Source organism: Astyanax mexicanus, chromosome 16 (genome assembly GCF_023375975.1).
Source record: "Astyanax mexicanus isolate ESR-SI-001 chromosome 16, AstMex3_surface, whole genome shotgun sequence".
Classification (NCBI taxonomy): Eukaryota; Metazoa; Chordata; class Actinopteri; order Characiformes; family Acestrorhamphidae; genus Astyanax; species Astyanax mexicanus.
This window is the reverse complement of record NC_064423.1, coordinates 9,565,096-9,587,058: the sequence shown is the minus strand read 5'-3', so window position 1 is coordinate 9,587,058 and position 21,963 is coordinate 9,565,096. Positions and strand designations below refer to the sequence as shown.

The following is a 21,963-nucleotide window of genomic DNA, read 5'->3' as shown; positions in this document are numbered from 1 at the left end:
TATAAAACAATTTCCCATTTATTTAAACAACTTAATTGGACGACACAGGAAACGCCTTTCTAACGCCCACATGCGACGAGTTGGAGGGGGGCAGTGCGTTCATGTGTAAATGCAGCATTATCATTATCATTTTATCGTGATATAAGTTGTCCACATAAACAAATAGTAAGCACTGTGACAATTCCTTATATAACAGCACACTTTAAAAACTTTACCCAAGAGCAGCAAGAGAGGGACATGACAATCCTGATTCATTTCCAGAAGCAGCATTACTAAAGTCCAAGACATAAAACAAAGCCAAAAAGATGTCAAACTTTGCTTTAAGCTATCAACAGACAGACTCATAATGTTAATGAGTAGACAGGCCACAGAGCAATGTATAAATGGGATTTCTCATAATGCTAATCATGGTGCTGGTTTGTGAAAAAATACCGTTTTTTTCGCACTATAAGACGTACCAGATTATAAGGCGTGCTATCAATGAACGATATACTCACCTCTGAACGGCGCAAGAGCAAGTGCAGTCAGCAGCTAATGCTAATGCTGCTCCAGCAGTGCTAGCTGGGGTTATCAGCAGGCTACAGGCTGATAATACTCACCTCTAAACGGGCAAAAAAGCTAGTGCTTAGTGCGGTGAGCTGCTAATGCTAATATTGCTTCAGCCTCGGTGCTGAAAACAAACCTGAATCTTCTTTAGAACTCTGCACTTCAGTGGAGTGGCTTAAAACCTGAAAGGTAGAACTCAGGCATAAGGCGCACCGGATTATAGGCGCACTGTCAATTTTTGGAAAAAAAAAAAAACTACCTTATAGTGCGAAAAATACGATAATCAACTTGCTGCTTATGTGGAGAGTGGAGGAGAGTCAGCATGCTGGTAGGGAAGCCGATTCTCTGTGGAGATGGGAGCAGGCGCAGTAGCCATAACAAGTTGAAAAAATTTGTTTTTTTGGGGGATTTTTAGTCTTTTTTTTGTTGTTCAAATGGTAATTAGACCTTTGGTTAAGAGTATTTAAGTCTCTCCCCATTCAAATAGATAGGAGGCTGGTCTTGCATGAGGGGATGTAAGTAACCATTGTTGCCAAGATGTCTGATGCCAAGTGAACTGACTATAACCCCAGCTAAAGTCAAAATGAATGCTGGGAAGAAAAAACAACAGTGTATACTGTGCTTTGCTGGTAAGTCTGCTGTAATGTCAAAAATGTTTAGTATGCAATAGGGGTGTCACGATCTCGATATTTTATCGAAATCGAATCGAAATGAGGTCACGATCTCGAGTATCGAAGTCAAAAAGAGGATCGACGATCCCTCCCGCGCGCGCTACGCAAATAGCGCAGCGCGCTACGCAAATGGCGCGGCACCAACACAGCGCATCCTATTCATTTAAATAGAGAGCCGCTGCATGAGCGCAGTCGGCGGGAGTGTGATCACTGTTTTTATCTGTCCAACGGGGGAGGGGGGGCGGGGGTTGGGCGCGCAGGTTTTGTATCTGTATCTGAGGGAGGGGTGGGTGCGCGCAGGTGAGAGCGTGTGAACTCGCTGAAATGCGTGTGTCAGTGTGACTTGAGAACACTGACTATAGATCACAGTGAGGTGGATTAAAAATCTTAAACTTATAATTGACTACACCTGTTGCTTTCCATTGAATTAAAAAAACATCTTTCTCTCAGATAAAGTAAACACAAGCGTGTTTCTGACTAAAATAAAAGCTTTTCAGGAGAGATATAAGTTATGTGTAAATATTTATAAGACAATACCCACATCACTTATCTAACCAGCCTGTACTGATTTCTGCCCCCCAATAATGCTTTCAATAACCTCTTGTAACCCCTGGGAGCCAGGGGTTACACTCTAATAGCCTTTAATAGTCTTCAGTAGCCTTTAAAAGACTTACCTGGCGGCCGTGGTGTGTCCACTAAACTCCGTAGTTATAAACATCCTGAGGTTAGCAGCGCGCTAACTGACCTGTTTATAATGTAATCCGAGCAGTGCCTCCGTGTCGGCTGTTCTAACCTGCTGCTGTTAGCTGCTTGGGCTGAAAGATGAACTGTAGTGAGCTGTATTATCCGGTTAGTGGGGTTAAAACCTTTATTTGTTTACAGAAACAGTAAAAACGGACTGGCTGAGCTCTGTAGCCCGTGGCTGGGCTGTACTGAAGTAGTGACTGAGTGAAGAGAGCGGGGCTTGTGCTGCTGCAGCTCCGACTAGTGGTTGGATGAAGAACTGCAGCTTCACGTAATGAGCAGTTTCACCAGCCATCCACACACAGCTCTGATAAACTGCTTGTTTTAATAGTGCACACTGTTGCTACCAAAAAAAGTCACTAGATGGCATTACCATATATATCTTAATAAATAATAATAATAATAATATTTATAATATTTATAATAATAATAATAATAATAATAAATATATTATTTAAATTTTATGAGGCATAAAATAATAACAAGAAAAAAGACAAGAAAATCGAGAATCGAATCGAATCGTGACCCTCAAATCGAAAATGAAATCGAATCGAGGATTTAGAGAATCGTGACACCCCTAGTATGCAATAAATATTTCTAAATTGTAGTGTTGTAAAATGTAGGCTATTTAATTTATTGCAATGAAAAAAGCCCTATTCGGACGTGATTAGTTTTTCAGAAGGATGTCTGTGAAAAATATTTGACACTTCTACTCAGTGATAAAACTCTTGCATCCAGACTGCAATTGAAAAAACAGGAGGAACAGTGAGTTTTTAGGTTTTCTCTGTCACAACATCACGTTCAGTAGCTCCTCCATTTCCACTTGCTGTTGGATTTATGTATAACTACATGGAAACGCGCTTCCAAAGTGTAATTACCGTGTGTCGCAGTGGACAAATAGCTATTTTATTAAACATGAGGTTTTTCGATTTTGGCAAAAATGCTCAAAATTTATCGTTTTCACATTAATATGTGGACATCAGATTTTCTGTCCAAATCGTATACCCCTAGCTGAGATCATAAGAAAGCTCTGACGGTTATCCTGACTTGAGGACACCAAACCCTCCCCCAGAACACTCTTACATTATCTCACAGCATTGCCAAGCTAAAAAAATAAAGAAAGTAAATATGGGCTCAACCCATCTCCCTTAATAGTTCCTTGGATCTTGGGTTTTGAACGTTAGCCAGAAGAAATATTTACCCTGCATCTTTAGGGCTTATCTTTTCATTGCACCAGTAGATGTGTGGGGAAGGAGACAAACCAAACAAAGCACATGAGCCATCTCAGATATGTTTGTGTTGTAATAAACCTACACAAGTAAAGGCTGTATCTGGGGGTGGAGAGGTGGGGGGCTGGGGTGTGCTAGGGACTGATGGATGGAAGAAGACTGCTCTTTGGCAGGAGAATATCATTCTTGGTTCCAGCATCATTAAAACCAACACGATACAGGGAGATGGTGGAAGAATGGGAGAGAACAAGAGAGAGAGAGAGAAGGAGAGAAGGAAAGACCACAAACAAATGTTGATGACAGTTAAGCAAACTAAAAAATGTGTTTTTGAGCGAATGAAATGAACATAGAGAGCAGTCACCTGAAACTCCTTAATTAATCACATCACTGCTACTATTCTTACACTCTTCTGAAGTTTAAATTAATACCTGCCAATGAACACCAATTTCTACCAAAGCATGTGACACGGAAGTGGTTGATTTACCTACAACCACTAAAATTCATAAGCACAAAAACTGAGTTAAAATTCACCTTAAAGATACTCTGCGTAATTGAACCCAAAAAAAAGAAGCTCCCTTTTTTCAGTTCTGATATAGCTGCAGATATACAGCTGCTGATATGATACAGATTCTGATACAAGAGCTGTTTTCATATTAATACTGTTTTCATTTATACATTTTTGACTTGTTATTTCATATTTATATTTTTCAATGTTATCACTCTTATTGTTGGTATTCTGTTTAAGATTATGAGGTCATGAGGATTAGAAGAGCAAAGAATGTACACACGTACAATGAAATTAATTTAAATGCAGTCCTAAGCTATTTTGTTTATAGTACATAATAAAGATACAGATATAAATGGTCAGACATTTTACACAGAAGATAGTGGCCAGTCATCAAGTATGATGATGAATATGAGCTATTTCTCTGTAATCCCTTTAGCCTTTGGGTTGTCTGCTGAAATTTATCGCATTCCTGGAAAGCACAAGTGGAAGTCTGCTGCCTGGCGGGGTCTTTGAGTTTTTTGGCTGGCATGAATTCCTATAACTCTCAGGTAAAACCAATGCAGGTGCTTGATTAAAGTGGTCAAATTGTACGACATGGCCTAATTTTTATCACTTAGCACGCTGACTTTACTCACTGTTCTGCAGATCCAGACTAAAATCTCAACAAATTATATTTTTGTCAAACAAACTGCAAATTCTATTTGCTCACTTAGAGACTGGGGTCAATGCTGAGTCACTGTAAGATATTGGGCCCTACCTTACACCATGCACAAGGCACGTCGCGATGCTCATTGCCATCTTACAACCTGTCAACAGTGTATTTTTCATGCCTTGTGCTTACGCCGTTAACATAGTGTCAAAGATTAGGAATAAATCTACACTAATGGGTGTGGTGGTCTGGAAGTGAGGTGTGTTCAGGTAAATTTCTGAGCGAAAAAAACAGGTGCTCCACTGACTGAAATGAACCTAGACAACAGTTATTCATCCTAGTCCATTCCTATAGGTTCGCCCAGCGTTTGTAAACCCCGCTCGTTAAACTCCCACACACGGACGCATTGCAGAACTGCACAAACGCAACTTTTAACTCAACAATAAACAGAATAAAGAATAAAATAACATTACTGTTCCCTTAAATGAGCTGCTGGTGTATCTTCACAGCGTGAACAAGCAGGTCAGTATTCTCTACTGAGACACACAAAAGTGCTGCGCTGTTAAGATATGAATGCAGACAGAGCTCACCTGCCTCTTAAAGGGAATGACAACTGGCACACTGATTCGTTTTTTTTTTTTCATGTTACGGCCAAAACACACTCATGATTAATTAAGAGAATTAGTAAATGCCTTTTGCGTCTTTCAAACTGGGCAAGGCGTATGTTTTGCGCCCTCACGATATCAAAGACAGACATGTTTTGTCATTCCACACAGCGGGTTTATGTTCCAGTGTAAGATGCAGACAGGAATCTGGATTGGTAAGTGGACCGGAACTGTCTGTCTGATTTCCTAATAGTAAATAGTACTCTACTTTGTTATTTATTATTTACCACGATTCATTTCTGACCACTCTGACTGCACTTGTTAAATAACAACCATGTGACTAAACGTTTCAACAACTTTGTTCCAAAGTAAGATGGCACTAGACCCGGGACTTAACTATTTTGCGGTCGTAGAACTCTCCACTGCTGTAGGTGGTGGCGAGGGTGGAAGAGCACACCTCCAGGTACCAGGGCTTGTTGCCGTTTTCTGTACTGCTGCTGACGGAGATGGTGTAGATGCTGTTGGTGTAACCGTCACACGAGCAGTGGTCACCTTGGCGACCTCCATTTCCAGATGCCCACACAAAAATAGAGCCCAAGCCCTTACGTCCCTGCATACACACACAAATAAAAAGATTGTAAATGTGCAAACTTAACGAACACAGAACAAAAATTATACAAAAATTGTGAATGTTTTGTCTAAAAAAAAGCTGTGTGCCAACTTTTAAATATTGAGAAAGAAAGCTGTTACAGAAAAGAATAAGTAAATGTGCCCAGAATAGAGAACGACTCGAAAGTATGAAGCTATAATAAAATCACAGGTAACAGAATTAGACAAAACAATACCTGTACCTGGACAATTAATCATGATTTAATAACTAATTAATGTGGAGATATCCAGTTTATTATATTTCTAAATATTACAGAGAGTTGCGAGTCTATGTGTGAAAAACAAGCAACTGTTCAGAGCTGTTGCAAAAAATATTGTCCATAGCCAGAACAACTGTTTGAAATGTCTTAAAGAAGAAAGTCATCACTGGTGTACTGAATAACAGATGTTAAACAGGTAGACCAAGGAAATCCACAGGAGTTGAAGACAGAAACACTGAGTGCTGTAAAGAAAAACCCTAAAACAACTGTTAGTGACATCAGCAACAGCCTCCAGAAAGGAGCGAAGGAATCACAATCTACTGATCACTGGTGAAGACTTCATGAACAAGTACTTCAAGTACAGAGGCTTCACCAGAAGATGAAAACCACTATAAATGAAGTGAATAGGAAGACCAGCCTGGAATTTACCAAGAAGTACAGAGACAAGTCTGTGGACTGATTATGGACTGATGAGACAAAGATTAACCTTTACCAATGTGATGGAAAGGCTAAAGTTTGGAGAAAGAAAGGATCTGCTCATGATTCCAAACATACAAACTCATCTGTGAAACACAGTGGAGGTAGTGTTATGATTTGGGCTTGGACGGCTTATTCTGCAATAGGCTCATTAATCTTCATTGATGTAAAGTGAACTCAGAAGTCTACAGAAACTTTTTGTCTGTGGATTTAAAGAAAGATGAAACTAATGCCAGGTTCACACTACACGACTTTTTGAGTCAAAAGTCATTGTGCTGTTCACACTACATGACTGGTTGTGCTATAAACCTTCAGTCCTTTAGTTGTTGAGACTTTCACACTAAATGACTAATCAGCGACATGGGGTCACAAATTACTGTGGTAAATCGCCGACTCTCCTGGCTGCTCTCCAAAAACATGTGTCATCACGAGAACACACCTGAACTAAACACACACAAAAACTAGCTTTGCCATGCCAGACAATGAGAGAGTCCAGCATGAACGGGTTCATATGAAGCAACTGAGCAAAATCAGAGTTTATAAATGTCTGATCAGTTTTATACTGAAATATGTACTTATGTCCTCAACACAGAACTATGTCAAATGTTTCAGTACTGCAGACATAATTTATTTTCGTTTTGAACTCTACCTGTATCTCCAGAATCAGCTTGCCAACCAATCAGCTTACAGTAGCAGTCATGCTAGTGCTTTACAGAGTTTTCTTTAGATAAACTGAAATATACAGGCATGCTTTAGGAAAATACATTATTCTGCTTTCTAAAATAAAAAAATATTCAGAACAAGTAGTCCATAATTATTTTTAATTTAAAGTTTTTAGTTTTTAGCTCCATTCACCCCTATTCATACAGGACTCACTCGTGGGCTCCCTCTAGAGTTTTACAGTCAATTACTTATATAACAGGGGGAATGGTAGGGTGATTAGACTCTCCATAACCAGCTCTGGTGAGTTTTGGACCTGTGGTTCTCTCTTTCTGTGATCACACCGGCTGTATGTAGCCGCTGCTCCTGACTTCTAGTCGGCGACTGAGTCAGATATTAAACATGTTGAATATTTGCCAGGCGTCTGCAACTCGTCGGAGATCAGTCAGCGAGGGATCGGTGAGCGTTTTTCAGTAGTTCACACTATGTGACAGCGCGAGCGCCGAGTGATCCCCGATTTCACTTCGAGCAGAGTTTTTGATGGCGATCAACGAAAAACTGCCGGCGACTGAAAAACTGGCAACAAAATCGTGTAGAACCTGGCATAAACTGATTGGGAGATCCCACAGAAAAAGAATGCTGAACATTAGTGATGTATAAACCGTACATATATATATATATATATATTTATTTATTTATTTTTTTTTTAACCAGCTTTGACTGGTCCTCTTGAATTCTGTGGCACTAATACAAATACATCTCTATAAAATCTAATCTCTAATTACAGTGTCAAGCCCAAATGCATCTCATAAATACTCAAGACTACTCAAATAAACTTGAGCACGATTTATGTTAAGTAATGACAGATCTGCTTATGAGCATGTGTAGCATGTGTGTGTGTGTGTTCTGTTTCTGAGTGTGTTAAAAGGACCTTTTTAATGCCCACTTCAAAGGCCTGTTTGGCCAAGGGGCCTGGGCCATCCACAGTCTTCCCATCATCATCAGGGCCCCAGCTGGCGCTGTAAATGTCAATGTAGTCAGGCCGGATTCCCAGTGACTTGGCCTCCACCACATCAGTCACATCTCCATCCAGCATCCGAATGCCTAAGTGTGCACATGCACGGACACACACACATACACACATACAGACACACACAGATGCAAACATATGTTTATAAATCGCCACCCACAGAAAAGCACACACACAAATACAAACTCAAACTCATAAATGCATCATAATTGCAATCAAAGCTCTTTGTTTCTCAACAGTGTGAACTCTCGCAGTGTGCCTCGAAAACTACAAAACAAAAGGGTGTATTACTGAAGTTATTCTTTCTCCCCTTTCTCTCACCCAGTTCTCTCTCTCTTTTTAATGAGGTGCCGGGTACAATTTCACAACTCTCGCCTCGACTTCATCCACTTCATCCCCTTTATCTTAAAAAGGAAACAAAAAGCAGGTTTGGGGCCACTGTCTTTATTTGCTAAGAGTGATGACACACAGAGATGTGACAGTTGTCAAACCCAAAGTTATTTTGGCAACTTAATCAGCTGTGAAGTGAATTTACATCCCCTGAACTGCATAAAACTTTAAATATACAATAATACAGGTACATCTCAAAAAACTAGAATATCACTAAAAAGTTACTTTATTTCAGTAATTTATATGTGAAATGCATATATTATATAGATGTGTTAAACACAGAATGATCTATTTTAAGCATTTACTTCTTTTATTGTTGGTGATTATGACTTACAGCCAATAAAACCCAAAAATCATTGTCTCAGAAAATTACAATATTATATAAGATATTCTAATTAGTACTTTTGGCAGTGTGGGCAGTGTGCTAGTTCCTGCTGAAAAATGAAATCTCCATCTCCATAAAAGTTGTCAGCAGAGGGAAGCATGAAGTGCTGTAAGATTTTGTGGGAAAACACTGCACTGACTTTAGACTTGATAATAAAACACAGTGGATCAACACCAGCAGATGACATGTCTCTGCAAACCCTCACTGATTGGTGGAAACTTCACACAAGACCTCAAGCGGTTTGGACTGTGTGTCTCTCCTCTCTTCCTCCAGACTCTGGTCCCTTGATTTCCAAATGAAATGTAAAATTTACTGATGATCAGTGATGGTTTGGAGAGTCATGTCACCAGTCATCTGCTGGTGTTGATCCACTGTGTTTTATTATCAAGTATAAAGTCAGTGCAGTGTTTTCCCACAAAATCTTACTGCACTTCATGCTTCATGTGTGTTTAGAAACACTTTATATTCTGATGAATACAGAACATCAGTTTACGTCAACATGTTTACATACACTACATTAATCAAATCTAAGATCGAGTTCTGAGTTTACATCAGGTAATAAACAGAGTGCAGAGTGGTTCAGTGGTCTAAAGTGCTGCCACTATGATCGGGAGGTTGCTGGTTCGAATCCCAGTCATGCAGCTCACTATCAGCTGCCGGAGCCCTGAAAGAGCACAATTAGCCTTGCTCTCTCTGAGTGGGTAGATGTTAGGGGCTCTTTCCTCTCATCACTCCTAGGGTGATGTAGTTTAGCACAAGGCGCCTCCGAGTGCACTGTGATGCTACTCGGTAATTATGCATCAGCAGCAGTTGGAAAAGAGGTGGGGGCTGACTTCACATGTGTTGGAGGAGGCATGTGCTAGTCTTCACCCTCCTTGTGTTGTAGCATCATTAGTGATGGGGATATATAGCTGAGTAGCAGCTGAATGAGTGAATAATCACATAACTACAGTAATCCAAATATGAACAGATATTTGTGTGAATTTAAAAGTTGCTTGTATTTATTCGACTATCAGTGTTGTACAGACTAAGTAAACACTCACTGCCCACATAAAGAGCTTTTTCAGTCCAGTTTTCACAGGTGTCTAATGCTTTTGCACAGTGCTGTATATAGCAACAATGAAGGGAAGTTGGAAGCAGGCAGACTAATTACGAACTCAGTCGTGTAACAAAGAGGCCAGGGCAGGGTCTTTCTGCACAAAACATTTCAGTCAATTACAGACTTCCAGAACACATTGTGTATGTGTTTGTGAGACGAGCTCATCAGGGCCCTGCAGGTGTCCTCCACTATGCCCCTGCCCCACCCTCCCTCCTCATCTTGCTGTGTTGAGTAGCAGATGCTAGTGCTAGAAGAAGAGAGGAGCAGACATTAATGCGTGATAGGATGCATAACACCTCAACTCAAACCCACACCTGTGAACTATGGTTTACACCATATACAGCACAGTGTAAAGGTTTTAGGGTGCATTCACTTCTACTTTGATTGGTATGAATATTCTGTTCAGCATCTCATCCAATCTGGACAAAGGACCAACATTTGATCGGACTAAATTTATATGTAAACTTATTCAGTGGCGTGAAAATGTATTTTCTCCCTTACAGATTTCTTTAGTTTTTGCATTTCTGTCATACTTACATTTTTTCAGATTTTCAAACAAACTTTAATATCAGACCAATATAACCTGAGTAAATATAAAAAGCACTTTTTAAAAGATGATTTCATTTAATAAAGGAAAAAAACTACACAAACCAATCTAGCCCTTTGTGAAAAAGTGTTTGCCCCCCCCATAAATTAACTGTAATTAATTACAATTTTTGGAAAGCTGAGTTTTCACTGCTAACCACAACCAGGCCTGATTACTACCAGACCTCTAGAATCAAGAAATCACGTAAAAAGAACCTGCCTGACAACAAGAAGATAAAATATATAAAAAGCAACACATTATTGTGCAATCTGAAGAAATTCAAGAACAGATGAGAAAACAAAGTCATTTACATCTATCGGTCTGGAAAAGTGTACAAAGTCATTTTTAAGGCTTTGGGACTCCAGTGAACCACAGTAAGAGCTAATATTCAGTAATGTAGAAAACATGGAACACTGGTGAACCTTCCCAAGAGTAACCGGCCGACCGTAATTATTCCAAAAGGGCATGGAAAACTCATCCAGGAGGTCACAAAAGAACCCAGAACAACATTTAAAGAACTGCAGGTCTAACTTGCCTCAGTTAAGTTCAGTGTTAATGATTCAATGATAAGAAAGAGACTGGCCGAAAATGGTCTACATGGGAGAGTTCCAAGGCATAAAAAGGAACACAGTGCCCGTCTCACATTTACCAACAAACATCCTGGTGATCTTCAGGACTTTGGGTAAATAGTCTTTGAACTGACGTGAAAAAAGTGGAACCTGTCAGAAGGTGTTTGTCCTGTTATATCTTGCATAAAACATACTTTTTAAAAACACATAATTTCAGAAAAGAATATCATACTGAATGTAAAACATGGTGGTGGTAGTGTGATGGTCTAAGACTGCTCTGCTGCTTTAGGTTCTACAGCAGGGTCTGCTGTAATAGATGGAAGCAGGAATTCTGCTGTTTACCAGACAATCCTGAAGGAGAATATCCGGCCATCTGTTCATGACCTTAAGCTCAGGTGTACTTGGATTCTGCAGCAGGACAATGATCCAAAGCACACAAACAAGTCCACCCCTGAATGGATTAAAAAAAAAAAAAAAAGTAATTTTTGGAGTGGTCTAGTCAAAGTCTGATTGAGATGCTGTGAATGATCTTAAACAGGATGTTTATGCTCCAAAATTGGACCAAAATTCTTCCACAAAGATGTGAACAACTCGTTGCCAGTTACTGTTATTTAGTTTAGGGGGGAAAGATTTTTTAACACAGGGCTAGACTGGTCTGGATTGATAAATAAAAATAAAAAAAATTAAAGTGCTTTTTATATGTACTCAGGTTATCTTTTTCTGATGTTAAAGTTTGTTTGATGATTGGAAAAATATCAGTATGACAAAAAAGCAAAAACAAAAGAAATCTATAGGGGGGTAAATACGGTTTCATGGCACGGTATATGGACACTGAGTGTTCATTTACTCAGTAAAGGACTAATAATGGGATAGATAGAATTAAAGTATTTATTTTACATCACTGTGTTCATTGAATACATTCTAATGTGATCTAATGAGTTTTTACAGCAATAACTTTAGATCAGATCAGATTAGACAAGACTTTAAGAGAGATGGTTTCAGATAACATGCTCAGGTGTCTAAAACCTCAGTGAAAAAGGAAAGAGAGGGACCATAAGTCCATGTATAGTAAAGTCTGTGTGTGTTTGTGTGCCTGTGTGTAAGTTTGTGTTTGTATGTGTGCCAACACCATGTGCAACATCACAGCCTTAAAGAGATTAAGGTGTTTTTCCATCTTTTCCATCAAACACTGCCTCTGAACGGCAGCGGATCAATGTGGCTCTCTGAAGGCCCCTTTCCGTTAACAAGCTGCGTTTCACTGCAAACTGATTTTGCTGCTTCCAAAATAGTGGCAAGTAAACAGAACTTGAACAGTCCTTTACGCCGAGGCCTCAGGGGGGAAAGACTGCATCATTTATAAGCTGCTAATTATGGAAAACCGACATGAAGGCCTCTTGTAAAAGCATACTAAGCTTTTAGTTAGATCGGCCACATCAGGCGGACACATAGGAATCAGGATTCAATAACATTTACTCTGGAGGAGAGAACACACACTGCCAGCTAATGGCGCCATTAACCAAAGCACAGAGAGTATCAGTTGTCTGACTAATCTATCTGCTACTATTTGATATGAGATAAGATAATCCCTTATTAGTCCCACAGTGAGGAAACTGACATTGTTACAGCAGAAAATGGATAGCAAGACATAGAAAAGTATAATGAAGTAACAAAGTAATTTCAGCGATATAACAATAAACAAAATGGCTGTGTGGATCTAACAATTGCAGATCTTTATGTTGCTTATTTAATTATGTTGTATTATGCTGTAGTTCATTATTCTAAAGCCTTAAAGGCAAAATACTAAAAACAAGCTTTGTATACAGTCTTATGCATATGTTAAGCCACCACACAGAGTTAGTAACACCCCTTCTACAGAAATCACAGCTCGCAAACACATTTTTACAGAAGCTAAAATTCCTTCAGTACTTTTAATTGGATTTTCTACCCCACTTTTTTCCTTCTGCATGATGCCACTGATTCTGAAATATTATTGGGTTGTCTTGAAGCACAACCTGTTTAAATCCACAAATGTTCTAAGAAATTTAGCTCCTGAGACTTTGAGGGCCGACCCAGAAGCCTTGATTTGACCGCTATTGCATTTTGTGCAACTGGAAAACAAAAAAGTTGTGACAGAATGAAAAATGGAAAAAAGATCTAAGATCTCAGTGTAGTTTTCTGCATTAACACTGCCATTGCATAAGTGTACTGACATTATTACATTTTTGACCAAGACAGAGGCACAATGCCGAACGCTCTGCCATGCTCACGCGTCTCCAGCAGCGAGCAGCATTTTAGAGCACTGGACAAAACTAAAACTGAATTTTACATCCTCAAAGTGTTGACCTAATGAAGAGAGACGCTAACGCTAACACATATCGTTATAGCATTCTGCTTTGATGTTTTTAAAATATAAAAAATATAAAGGCATATAAATAATAAATAATAGCGAAGTGAAATTAAACAAATTTATGCTCAGTCAAATTGCTCTTCTCTTTTCTTTTTTTTTTATTTCCAAAACTGCACTTGCACAATGTGAGAGAGAGAATGAGTAAGAATGATTTCAGGTGCATCTGTATAATTCTCAAAAAGCAGAATGCATATATCTGACATGTTAAGCTACAAGTAGTTTTTTATTCTATTTTTTTTGCAAATCTTCAAATGGAAACATTACTATGTGTTCAGTATGTGCAATATATGTAAGCATTATTTGCATCATAGACTGTGTATAGCTGGACAGAGATCGTCTCTTAAAGTGAAGCCACCACAGGTCGGGCGCCCCCTGCTGTTCGGTTGCAGAAAGCTGCGTAACTCCACCCATCCCCATAGGTTTCACTGACAAAACAGACAACTTTCAATCACGTTTTTTTCTAATATACTGTAATTCTACCTCCATTATTTAAATGCAGCAGCTAGTGTAACCTCTGCTTATGCTGTCATATTTTATATCCCCACAGAATTCGTTTTTTAAAACGTTATTCAGCTCTATTCAAAAAGGGGTGCTTGTTGTAAAAGGGCTGGGTTACACCTAGTCAGGGTGGGACCAATGACTGTATGGGTGGGACCATAGACTGTGTGAGCTCTGTGGAGGCAGCCCTCAGGGGCGGGGTTATTTAAATGAGTAGGCTCTCTGTCCACAGTCTTTCTCCCTCCTCTGGTTTCTACTGCTACTGCTTCGGGTTTCAGAATCGCCGATACTGCGAAAGATTTTGGCTTCATTTTCATTGAATGAACGGGAACGGCAACACGGCGTCCATCTTTTTTACAGTCTCTGATTTGCACTCTCAAAATGTTTTAGTAATATAAATTGCTTTGAAATGGCCCTAAAATTACAACTCCAGTTCCATCACCTCAGACGCATATGCGCTCTGTCTTCCTATTGGTCAGCGCCAAGGAGCAAGTCACAGAGTCAAAACATTTAACATGTTAGTCTTTTTATCGGGTGGTTGGACGGTTGCACAGTGTCAATCACGTCCGATTACTGCTCTTTGAATATGTCATACTACACAGACCTTTGTCGCTTATGACACTGACAAAATCGGATCAAAATCGGGCTAAATTTGTGTAGTCTGATCCAGGCATTAGATTTGAGGATATCAGTCTGGATGGTCCGTTTTGTGTTTGGTGCAGAGCATAAGACATTCATTTCTTCCAAAAAGATCTAAAACAATTATCTGTCTGACTGCAATACACATTTTCACAAGTTATGATCCATCCTAGATGCCTGCATGCCCAGAGAAGATGCTTCTGGACATAGTTAATGTCACACCTTTAGCCCTTATATGTCTTGTATTGTTCTTTTCCTGTCCTGCTCTTCTGTTTGTTGCTGTTTTTCTTGTCATGCACTCCCATTGTTTTCCTCCCCCATGTACTCTGCAAGCACATGGCCCTGTTTCTCTCTTAGCCCTGCCCTAGATCTTAGTATTGTCACCGTGTGTCTTGTTTGTAACCCGCCCTCTCGTTTCCTTCCCCATGTGTTCCTCACCTCCCTGTGTACATAAGCTGCTTTTTTGTACTGTCTTTTGTGCATCTAATATGTCCGGTTTATTTTGTATGCCTGGTGTGCTTCACATTCCTTGTATGCTGTTTGTTCTGGTGTCAGGTTTGTTTGACTTTAATCATCCTAGTGTTAATATAGCTATTCAGTTTTTGTTTTCTTTTTTGCATTGACCCGTGTTTGCTTTCTGTTTTATTTGCTGTAGTTTATAGTTTAATTTCATTAAGGTTAAAACCTGTGATGATGTCTGTCCTTTCAACCTTCCACTTGTGACAGTTAACATAAGTTTTAAGTGGCTTTGTAAATGTAACTCTGCATTTTAGTTTGTGAAAGAGGCTCGTCCATGCGCTTTCCATCAGCTGTTGCTGGCTGACATTTTTTAAAGCAGTCAGATGTTTGGCTAGAATCTTTTGTGGATGCTGCTCATCTATCAAATCAAAATTGATTGAAATCACAAAAAAGGATGTATATTAACTAATGAAATGAACAAAACAAAATATTTAGGGCTCATACTGTCTGCAATCAAATACAAGTGAAAGTAAACATAAGAGAAACCATTCTGTCTCAACATTTACTGATTTGGGGTTGTAGAAATCAGTGTAATGAACTTTAATTTTATGAACCTCTGGTCCCCTCTTTCATAGAGTTTATACATCACATGTATAAACCTGCAGACACAATGCGATATAATGAGACAGAAGTGTCCCAATTGTTGATATCTTGTTTACTGCGTAATATTCTGACTTTTTTCATTATTAATGGATTACATTCTCATCTGAAAGAGTAACGCAATGTTCATCGACTCCTGAACATGCCTTACGACGCACTGATGATGAGTCTTCGGTGGAAGCGAGAACTCTAAATCAAATCAGATTCTTTAACTAACAACGGAAGGTGAAAGAGAGGCGAGGCGCTTGTGTACATCTGGAAGATCAACAAAGCAAACGTCACTCGGATGACAGTCGCCTTTGAAGTCGCCCCAATTCCTTCCGTTTCGCCCAGTTGCATCACGGAACCTTCACCCACTTTCAGCGGGACGGCTGATTAGTGCGACTGAGAGTTAAACTCCAACAACTTGGAGCAAAAGACGTTCTCAGCGGTGTCGTCCGCGCCACCTGCAAACACAATACGAAAGTATGCGCGTCTTTCAGCACAGCTGCAAGCGAGAACAAAACCGCCACAGATGGCAGGTGGCATATTCCGAATCCACTCTCTGATTAAAATGGCCTGGCCTTTTCACAGAATTAATTGCTTACGACCGCATGAATGTCGGCTCGCTCACAGTCCACTAGATTAATGAGCGCGCAGATCTTCTCAGCCATGATGGACAGAACGGGCGGAGATTCTGAGCAGGTTTTCCCGTGCACACATGCAGAATAATCTGGTCTCCGCTCCCCTGGCTGTCGATGTTATTTTATTGCTTGTTATTGTTTATTTTATTTATTTGAATATGGTCAAAGAATGCTTGAAGAAATATTTATTTGTGTCATTTTACTCAGCGAAAAAGAGCTAAACTCACAAAAGCTTTTCTATGATCCAGGGAAATTCCTGGGTTGTTGAAAAGCATACAAATGAAATGCAAAGCTAGTTGAGGTTTGTAGTTATCTTTGTGAAATTTGGGCACCCCAACAGAAAAATGACATCAATATTTAGTAGATCCTCCTTTTGCAGAAATAACCCCCTCTAAACTCTTCCTATATCTGCCAATGAGAGTCTGGCTTCTGGTTGAAGGTATTTTGGATCATTCTTCTTTACAAAACATCTCCAGTTCAGTCAGGTTTGATTCAGGTTTCTGATCGTGAACAGCCCGCTTTAAAAAAATCACACCGCAGATTTAAAATAATATTCAGGTCTGGGGTCTGAGATGATCATTCCAGAACGTTGTACTTGTTCCTCTGCATGAATGTTTTAATAGATTTTGAGCAGAGTTTTTGTGTTTAGGGTCGTTGTCTTGTTGAAGTATCCAGCCCCGGCACAACTTTAACTTTCTCACTGATTCTCAAACATTGTTCTCAATAAACTGCTGATGTTGATTAGAATCCATGTGACCCTCAACTTTAAGATTCCCAGTACCTGCACTGATCACACAGCCCCACAGCATGATGAACCACCACCATATTTTACTGTGGGGAGCAGTAAAGTGTTTGTCTTGGAATGTTGTGATATTTTTTCCTCCATGCATAAATAACCGCCCTCCAAATAACTCAATTTTAGTTTTATCAGTTCACAACACCTTATTCTAAAATGAAGCTGGAAGCTTGTTTAAATGTGTTTTAAGCTTTAGCATACCTCAAGTGACTCTGTTTGTGGCGCTCAAAAAAGGCTTCTTCTGCATTACTCTCTGATACAGCCTCTCCTTGTGTAAAGTGCGCTGAATAGTGAAAAGTTGAACGATGCACAGTGACTCCATCTGCAGCAAGATGATGATGTAGGTGTTTGGATCTGATCTGTGGGTTGACTATGACTGTTCTCACCATCCTTCTCCTCTGCTTATCTGAGATTTTTCTTGATCTGCAATTTTGGGTCTTAACTAGAACTGTGTCTGTGGTTCTTCTATTTCCTCACAATGTTCCTCACAGTGGAAACTGACAGCTGAAATCTCTGAGATTTGAGCTTTTTGTATCCTTCCTCTAAATCATGATGTTGAACAATCTTTGTTTTCAGGTCATTTGATAGTTGTTTTAAAGAAGAAGATGCAAAGAGGAGAAAAACTTGCAATTGACCATCTTAACCCTTTCTCATAATTGGATTCACCTGTGTATTTAGCTTAAGGGGCAATGAGCTTACCAAACTAAATTTTGTGTTCCAGTAATTGCTAAAAGTGCTAAAGATATTCAAATCAATAAACAACAAAGGTTTCCAAATTTATGCACCTGCCTAATTTTGTTTAAAGAATTATTGCACACTTTTTGTAAATCCTATAAACTTCATTGCACTTCTCAAATATCACTGTGTTTGTCTGCTGTATGATATATTTAACTGAAATTGCTGATCTGAACAACCAATGATTTATAAAGAAAAACCATAAAAGTTCTCAGGGGTGCCCAAACGTTTTCATACCACTGTATATTAAGAATCTCCACTGATGTCCTAGTTTGTCCCTTTCAGTTTATATGTAGCAATACAGAGTGTGTATTTTGGTGAACTCTTCCTTTCTTCCAAAACGAATAAACATACTAAGTTATGTCCGTGAAAGTATTTGTTTTGGTCCTACTGATTTTAAACAGTGGTTGCGCATCTTTAATATCCCTCTGTCTTTTACAAATCTACAGACACTGATGTTTATAAGTGAGCAGATTTAACATTTAATTAAGTAGGTAAATAAAACAAGATATTTTTGTTTGCTTATTGCAACCCATCAATATTAGTAGCTCTTAAACTCAGCTGGTCAGCTGGTGCAACTGACTACAGGTCTTCAAATGTGGACCTTGAATGCAGTTTCAAGTCCTGGATTTATGTAGTTTGACTCTAGATGTTCTATAGACCAATGTTCAATGTTCATAAACAAAAGTACAAAACTCATGCAATCTCAAGAAAGTGGAGACAAGAAGAGTGATCTAAAAATTTATATATGTCTGGATATAAATATTAAAATTGGATGTAAAAGCCAGGAAGGAGATTATTTTTTTCATTTAAAAGATCATACCTCCAATCCGTGCGTTGTGGGCAATACCCACGATACAGTGTGAATTATTGGCCACGGCAGCCACCTCCCCAGCACATCGGGTTCCATGCCTGGAGAGAGAGCAAGAACGTGAGTCATAGAGTGAGATAGGGAGAAGGCTGGGTGTCTGTGAGCTTATCCCCTCACAGGCAGTCGACACTAATAAGTATGCATCCCTCGATACTGCTCTCCTAATGCCCTCGCTTATCACCACATGCAAAAGCACCTGATTGGCCTGCAGACCTCGTTAGAAAGCACAGCGGAAGATTTTTGGGTAGGGAAAAAAATTAACAGTTTTTCTCAGAACTGACAAACAACTTCGACTAAACTTTCAGGTTAAAAAAGAGGAGCTACACAAACACACACACAGATACTGAGACACGGAGAGACAAAAAACACAGACATGGCGCACAAAGTCACTAACACACACACACGGGAGTTTACATATCACAGCCAGAGCTTAGGACTCAAGCTGGGCTTAATAGTGAGGTTCTGAAAGTTGGAAATAGAGCAGGCAGGGGAGGGCGAGGGTACAAAGCCTGCAGCCCTGGGGGATAACTGAGTGGAAGCAGTTCCCTGCAGAGCCTTTAGCTGGACTGGCTCTGAAATAAATGTGTGGCCTGGACCGCTGAGCTTTCCCGTGCCTTACACAGCAGCAGCCTAGCTCTATTAGAACTCAGTTAATGAGGTGTGTGTGTGTGTGTGTGTTTGTGTGTTCGTGTGTGTGTGTGTGTGTGTTGGTGTGCACGCATGTGTGTGAGTGTGTCTATCCATGTGTGTCTAGAATTGAAGTGAATATTAAAGGCACTAATCCTAGTTCAGTCCAGGTGCAGTGCTCAGAAGTCATCTACAGCTCTCTTTCTCTCTTTTTCTCTCTCTCTCTTGCTCTCCGTCTCTTGTACACTCACTCTATCACACTCTCTCTCTCTCTCTCTCTCTCTCTCTCTCCGTCTCTTGTACTACACTCACTCTATCACTCTCTCTCTTTCTCTCTCTCTGCAACTTTTAAACCTGCACACTAAAGCATTCTTTTAATTGATTTTTTTGTTCTCCTCAATACTTCTGCTTCACCAGACAAATTCCATACCACACATATTGGAGCGCTGTGCGCAAAGGGGGAAAATTAATTAATTCTGAGAATGCATTGTTGCCTGAATTCCAAGTATCAAGGTACTGACAAAGTGGTGCTCTGAACTTTTCTCTCAGTTATCAGTGGAAATAATGCAGAGAGCAGCCTTTGATTGGTTTTTCACTCTCTCTTACAGACTACAGTGGGGTTTACATATATTCTAGATGGTAATTCCATAATTGCTGCCACTGTTCTTGTTATTATTATTATTATTATTATTATTATTATTAATATTACACTCATGATAAAAAATAGCCTCCATACACAGATTTGTTAGTCTATTTTCTAAGACAGAAGTGGGAGTCTTGGTGGAGATAAGCATGGAATCTTTGTGTGGAGGGAGGCCCTGGGGTCAGCACTAGGGCTGGGTATCAAAATTCGATACCAAAAAGGCACTGACCAAAATGTCTCTGTCTCTTGCCCACACTCTCTCTCTCTCATTTGTGCAACCTCTCCTTCTCTCTTGCTCGCTCTGTCTCTCAACAACTCGCTCACTAATGATTTTAATTCATTTTTAAGTGATTGACACCACTTATATAGTTTAATCTTGCCAATCTAATGCTGATATCACTTAAAAAGAACTAAATGCATAGAGTAATATGCTTTGCAGTTAAACTAATGCTGTTGTTTTTGTTCTTAATAAAGCGCCACAATCATGCTCATTGTTTGTTTGTTCCAACAAGATCCAGAAAGATCTCTCCTGAGTCTCTCCTGAGAAACAGTATGAGAATGAGATTACTCACGTCGGCTGTTAAATAAATCCATTGTGTGAGAAGAACTGTTATTTTTGTGTATTTTTTGGTTGCAATTTAGAAAAAGGTGCGGAAAAAATCGTTTGGGTCTCGGTATCTGAACTCACATTCCTGTACAGCATTTAAAAAGGACAATGCTCATCCACACACTGCTATCATCTCAAGAGCTTGATGCCATTGCCAGCTGTACCAAATAACATATCCCCTGACTCAAAACGTATGTGATGCTATGTGATGTGCAATTAACACTCCACCCCTAATGTGAAATCTGCAGGAATATTTAAGCTGTGTTGGATGGATGTCACAGGACACCAATAGAACCTCTACAACTCCATGTTAAGACATTGTTACATGCATTACACATGCATTAAATGCTACTTCTGTATGTGTAGCTCAATAAATATTGCCCATTTCAGTCAATCTTTTAATAATTTAGTGCTCCTATTAACCTTTATCTTTCTATTCAATAGCTATTTTTGATGGGGTTTTTTTTACCATTAACCATCATAACACTTTTATTATTCTTACAAGAACTATTGCACACCTAAAATAATCTCCTTTTAATTGTCACAGCTTAGCTCATGTCTGTCTTGTGTTTCTCTCTCATTTGGTCCCTTGTGCTCCTCCCCTCTGTTTACATGTCATGTGTTTCCCAGCCATGTGCTTCTGTTGTGTTTTTGTACCTGTCTCCACCCTAGCTCCGCCCAAGCCCTGCCCTAGCAATTAGTGTTCTCACCTTGTGTCTTGTTTGTAACCCTGCCCCTTCGTTATCCAAGCCCAGGTGTTCCTCATTCTCCTCCTGTATTTAAGCCCCTCCTTTTGGGTGTTAGGTGTCGAGTCTTTTGTATCTTTGTCTTCTGTGTATTCTAGTTTTGTATTCTGTGGGCCCTGAATCCAGGTCTTTTGTTTTGTTATCTTAGTAAGTTTACCAAGTTTGTTAATTTTGTGTTCTTAGTGTTATTATAGTTATTATAGTTATTCAGTTTTGTTCATAGTTTTCTTAGTTCTGAGTTTTTGCGTTTCCTGCCTTTTTGTTTACTGTTTTGATTTATCTTGTTTATTTAATAAATATAATTATAAATATATTCTGCACTTACGTCCATCCCTTCCTCATCTGTAAGATTAATAACAATTAATACGTTTTGTTGTAAGGTGAGCTTTTTTTTCTTCGCAAGGTTTCTTGCTCCAGCTCTAAGGAAGTTTTTCTTGACATCGCTTCATTCTGATCACTGGGGGTTTTATGTTTAGTGTTGTTTGATTTATTTGTCCTGCTATCAGATTCCCTTAAATGTGTTGCAACATATGTTTTCAAAAGTGTTGTATAAATGAATCTGATTTGAACAATAAATGTTATAATATTCTAGTACTGTTATTTTATGTGGCTTGTTATTTCATGCCTAGATTCAC

At 39.3% G+C, this 21,963-nt stretch overlaps 1 protein-coding gene and 1 long non-coding RNA gene across 2 annotated transcripts in view; both read right to left on the bottom strand.

Moving 5' to 3' along the window:
* Positions 1-21,963, bottom strand: part of LOC125782198 (uncharacterized) — a 374,822-nt gene that overhangs the window by 89,677 nt on the left and 263,182 nt on the right. The window lies entirely within an intron of this gene.
* pcsk6 (proprotein convertase subtilisin/kexin type 6) overlaps positions 1-21,963 on the bottom strand; it is a 104,704-nt gene that overhangs the window by 53,477 nt on the left and 29,264 nt on the right. Inside the window, exons 6-8 of the mRNA XM_007260219.4 lie at positions 18,658-18,746; positions 7,890-8,062; positions 5,350-5,562 (exon numbers count right to left, since the gene is read on the bottom strand). Of these exons, the coding sequence (XP_007260281.2) occupies positions 5,350-5,562; positions 7,890-8,062; positions 18,658-18,746 (475 nt within the window). The remainder of the gene's footprint in view (positions 1-5,349; positions 5,563-7,889; positions 8,063-18,657; positions 18,747-21,963) is intronic.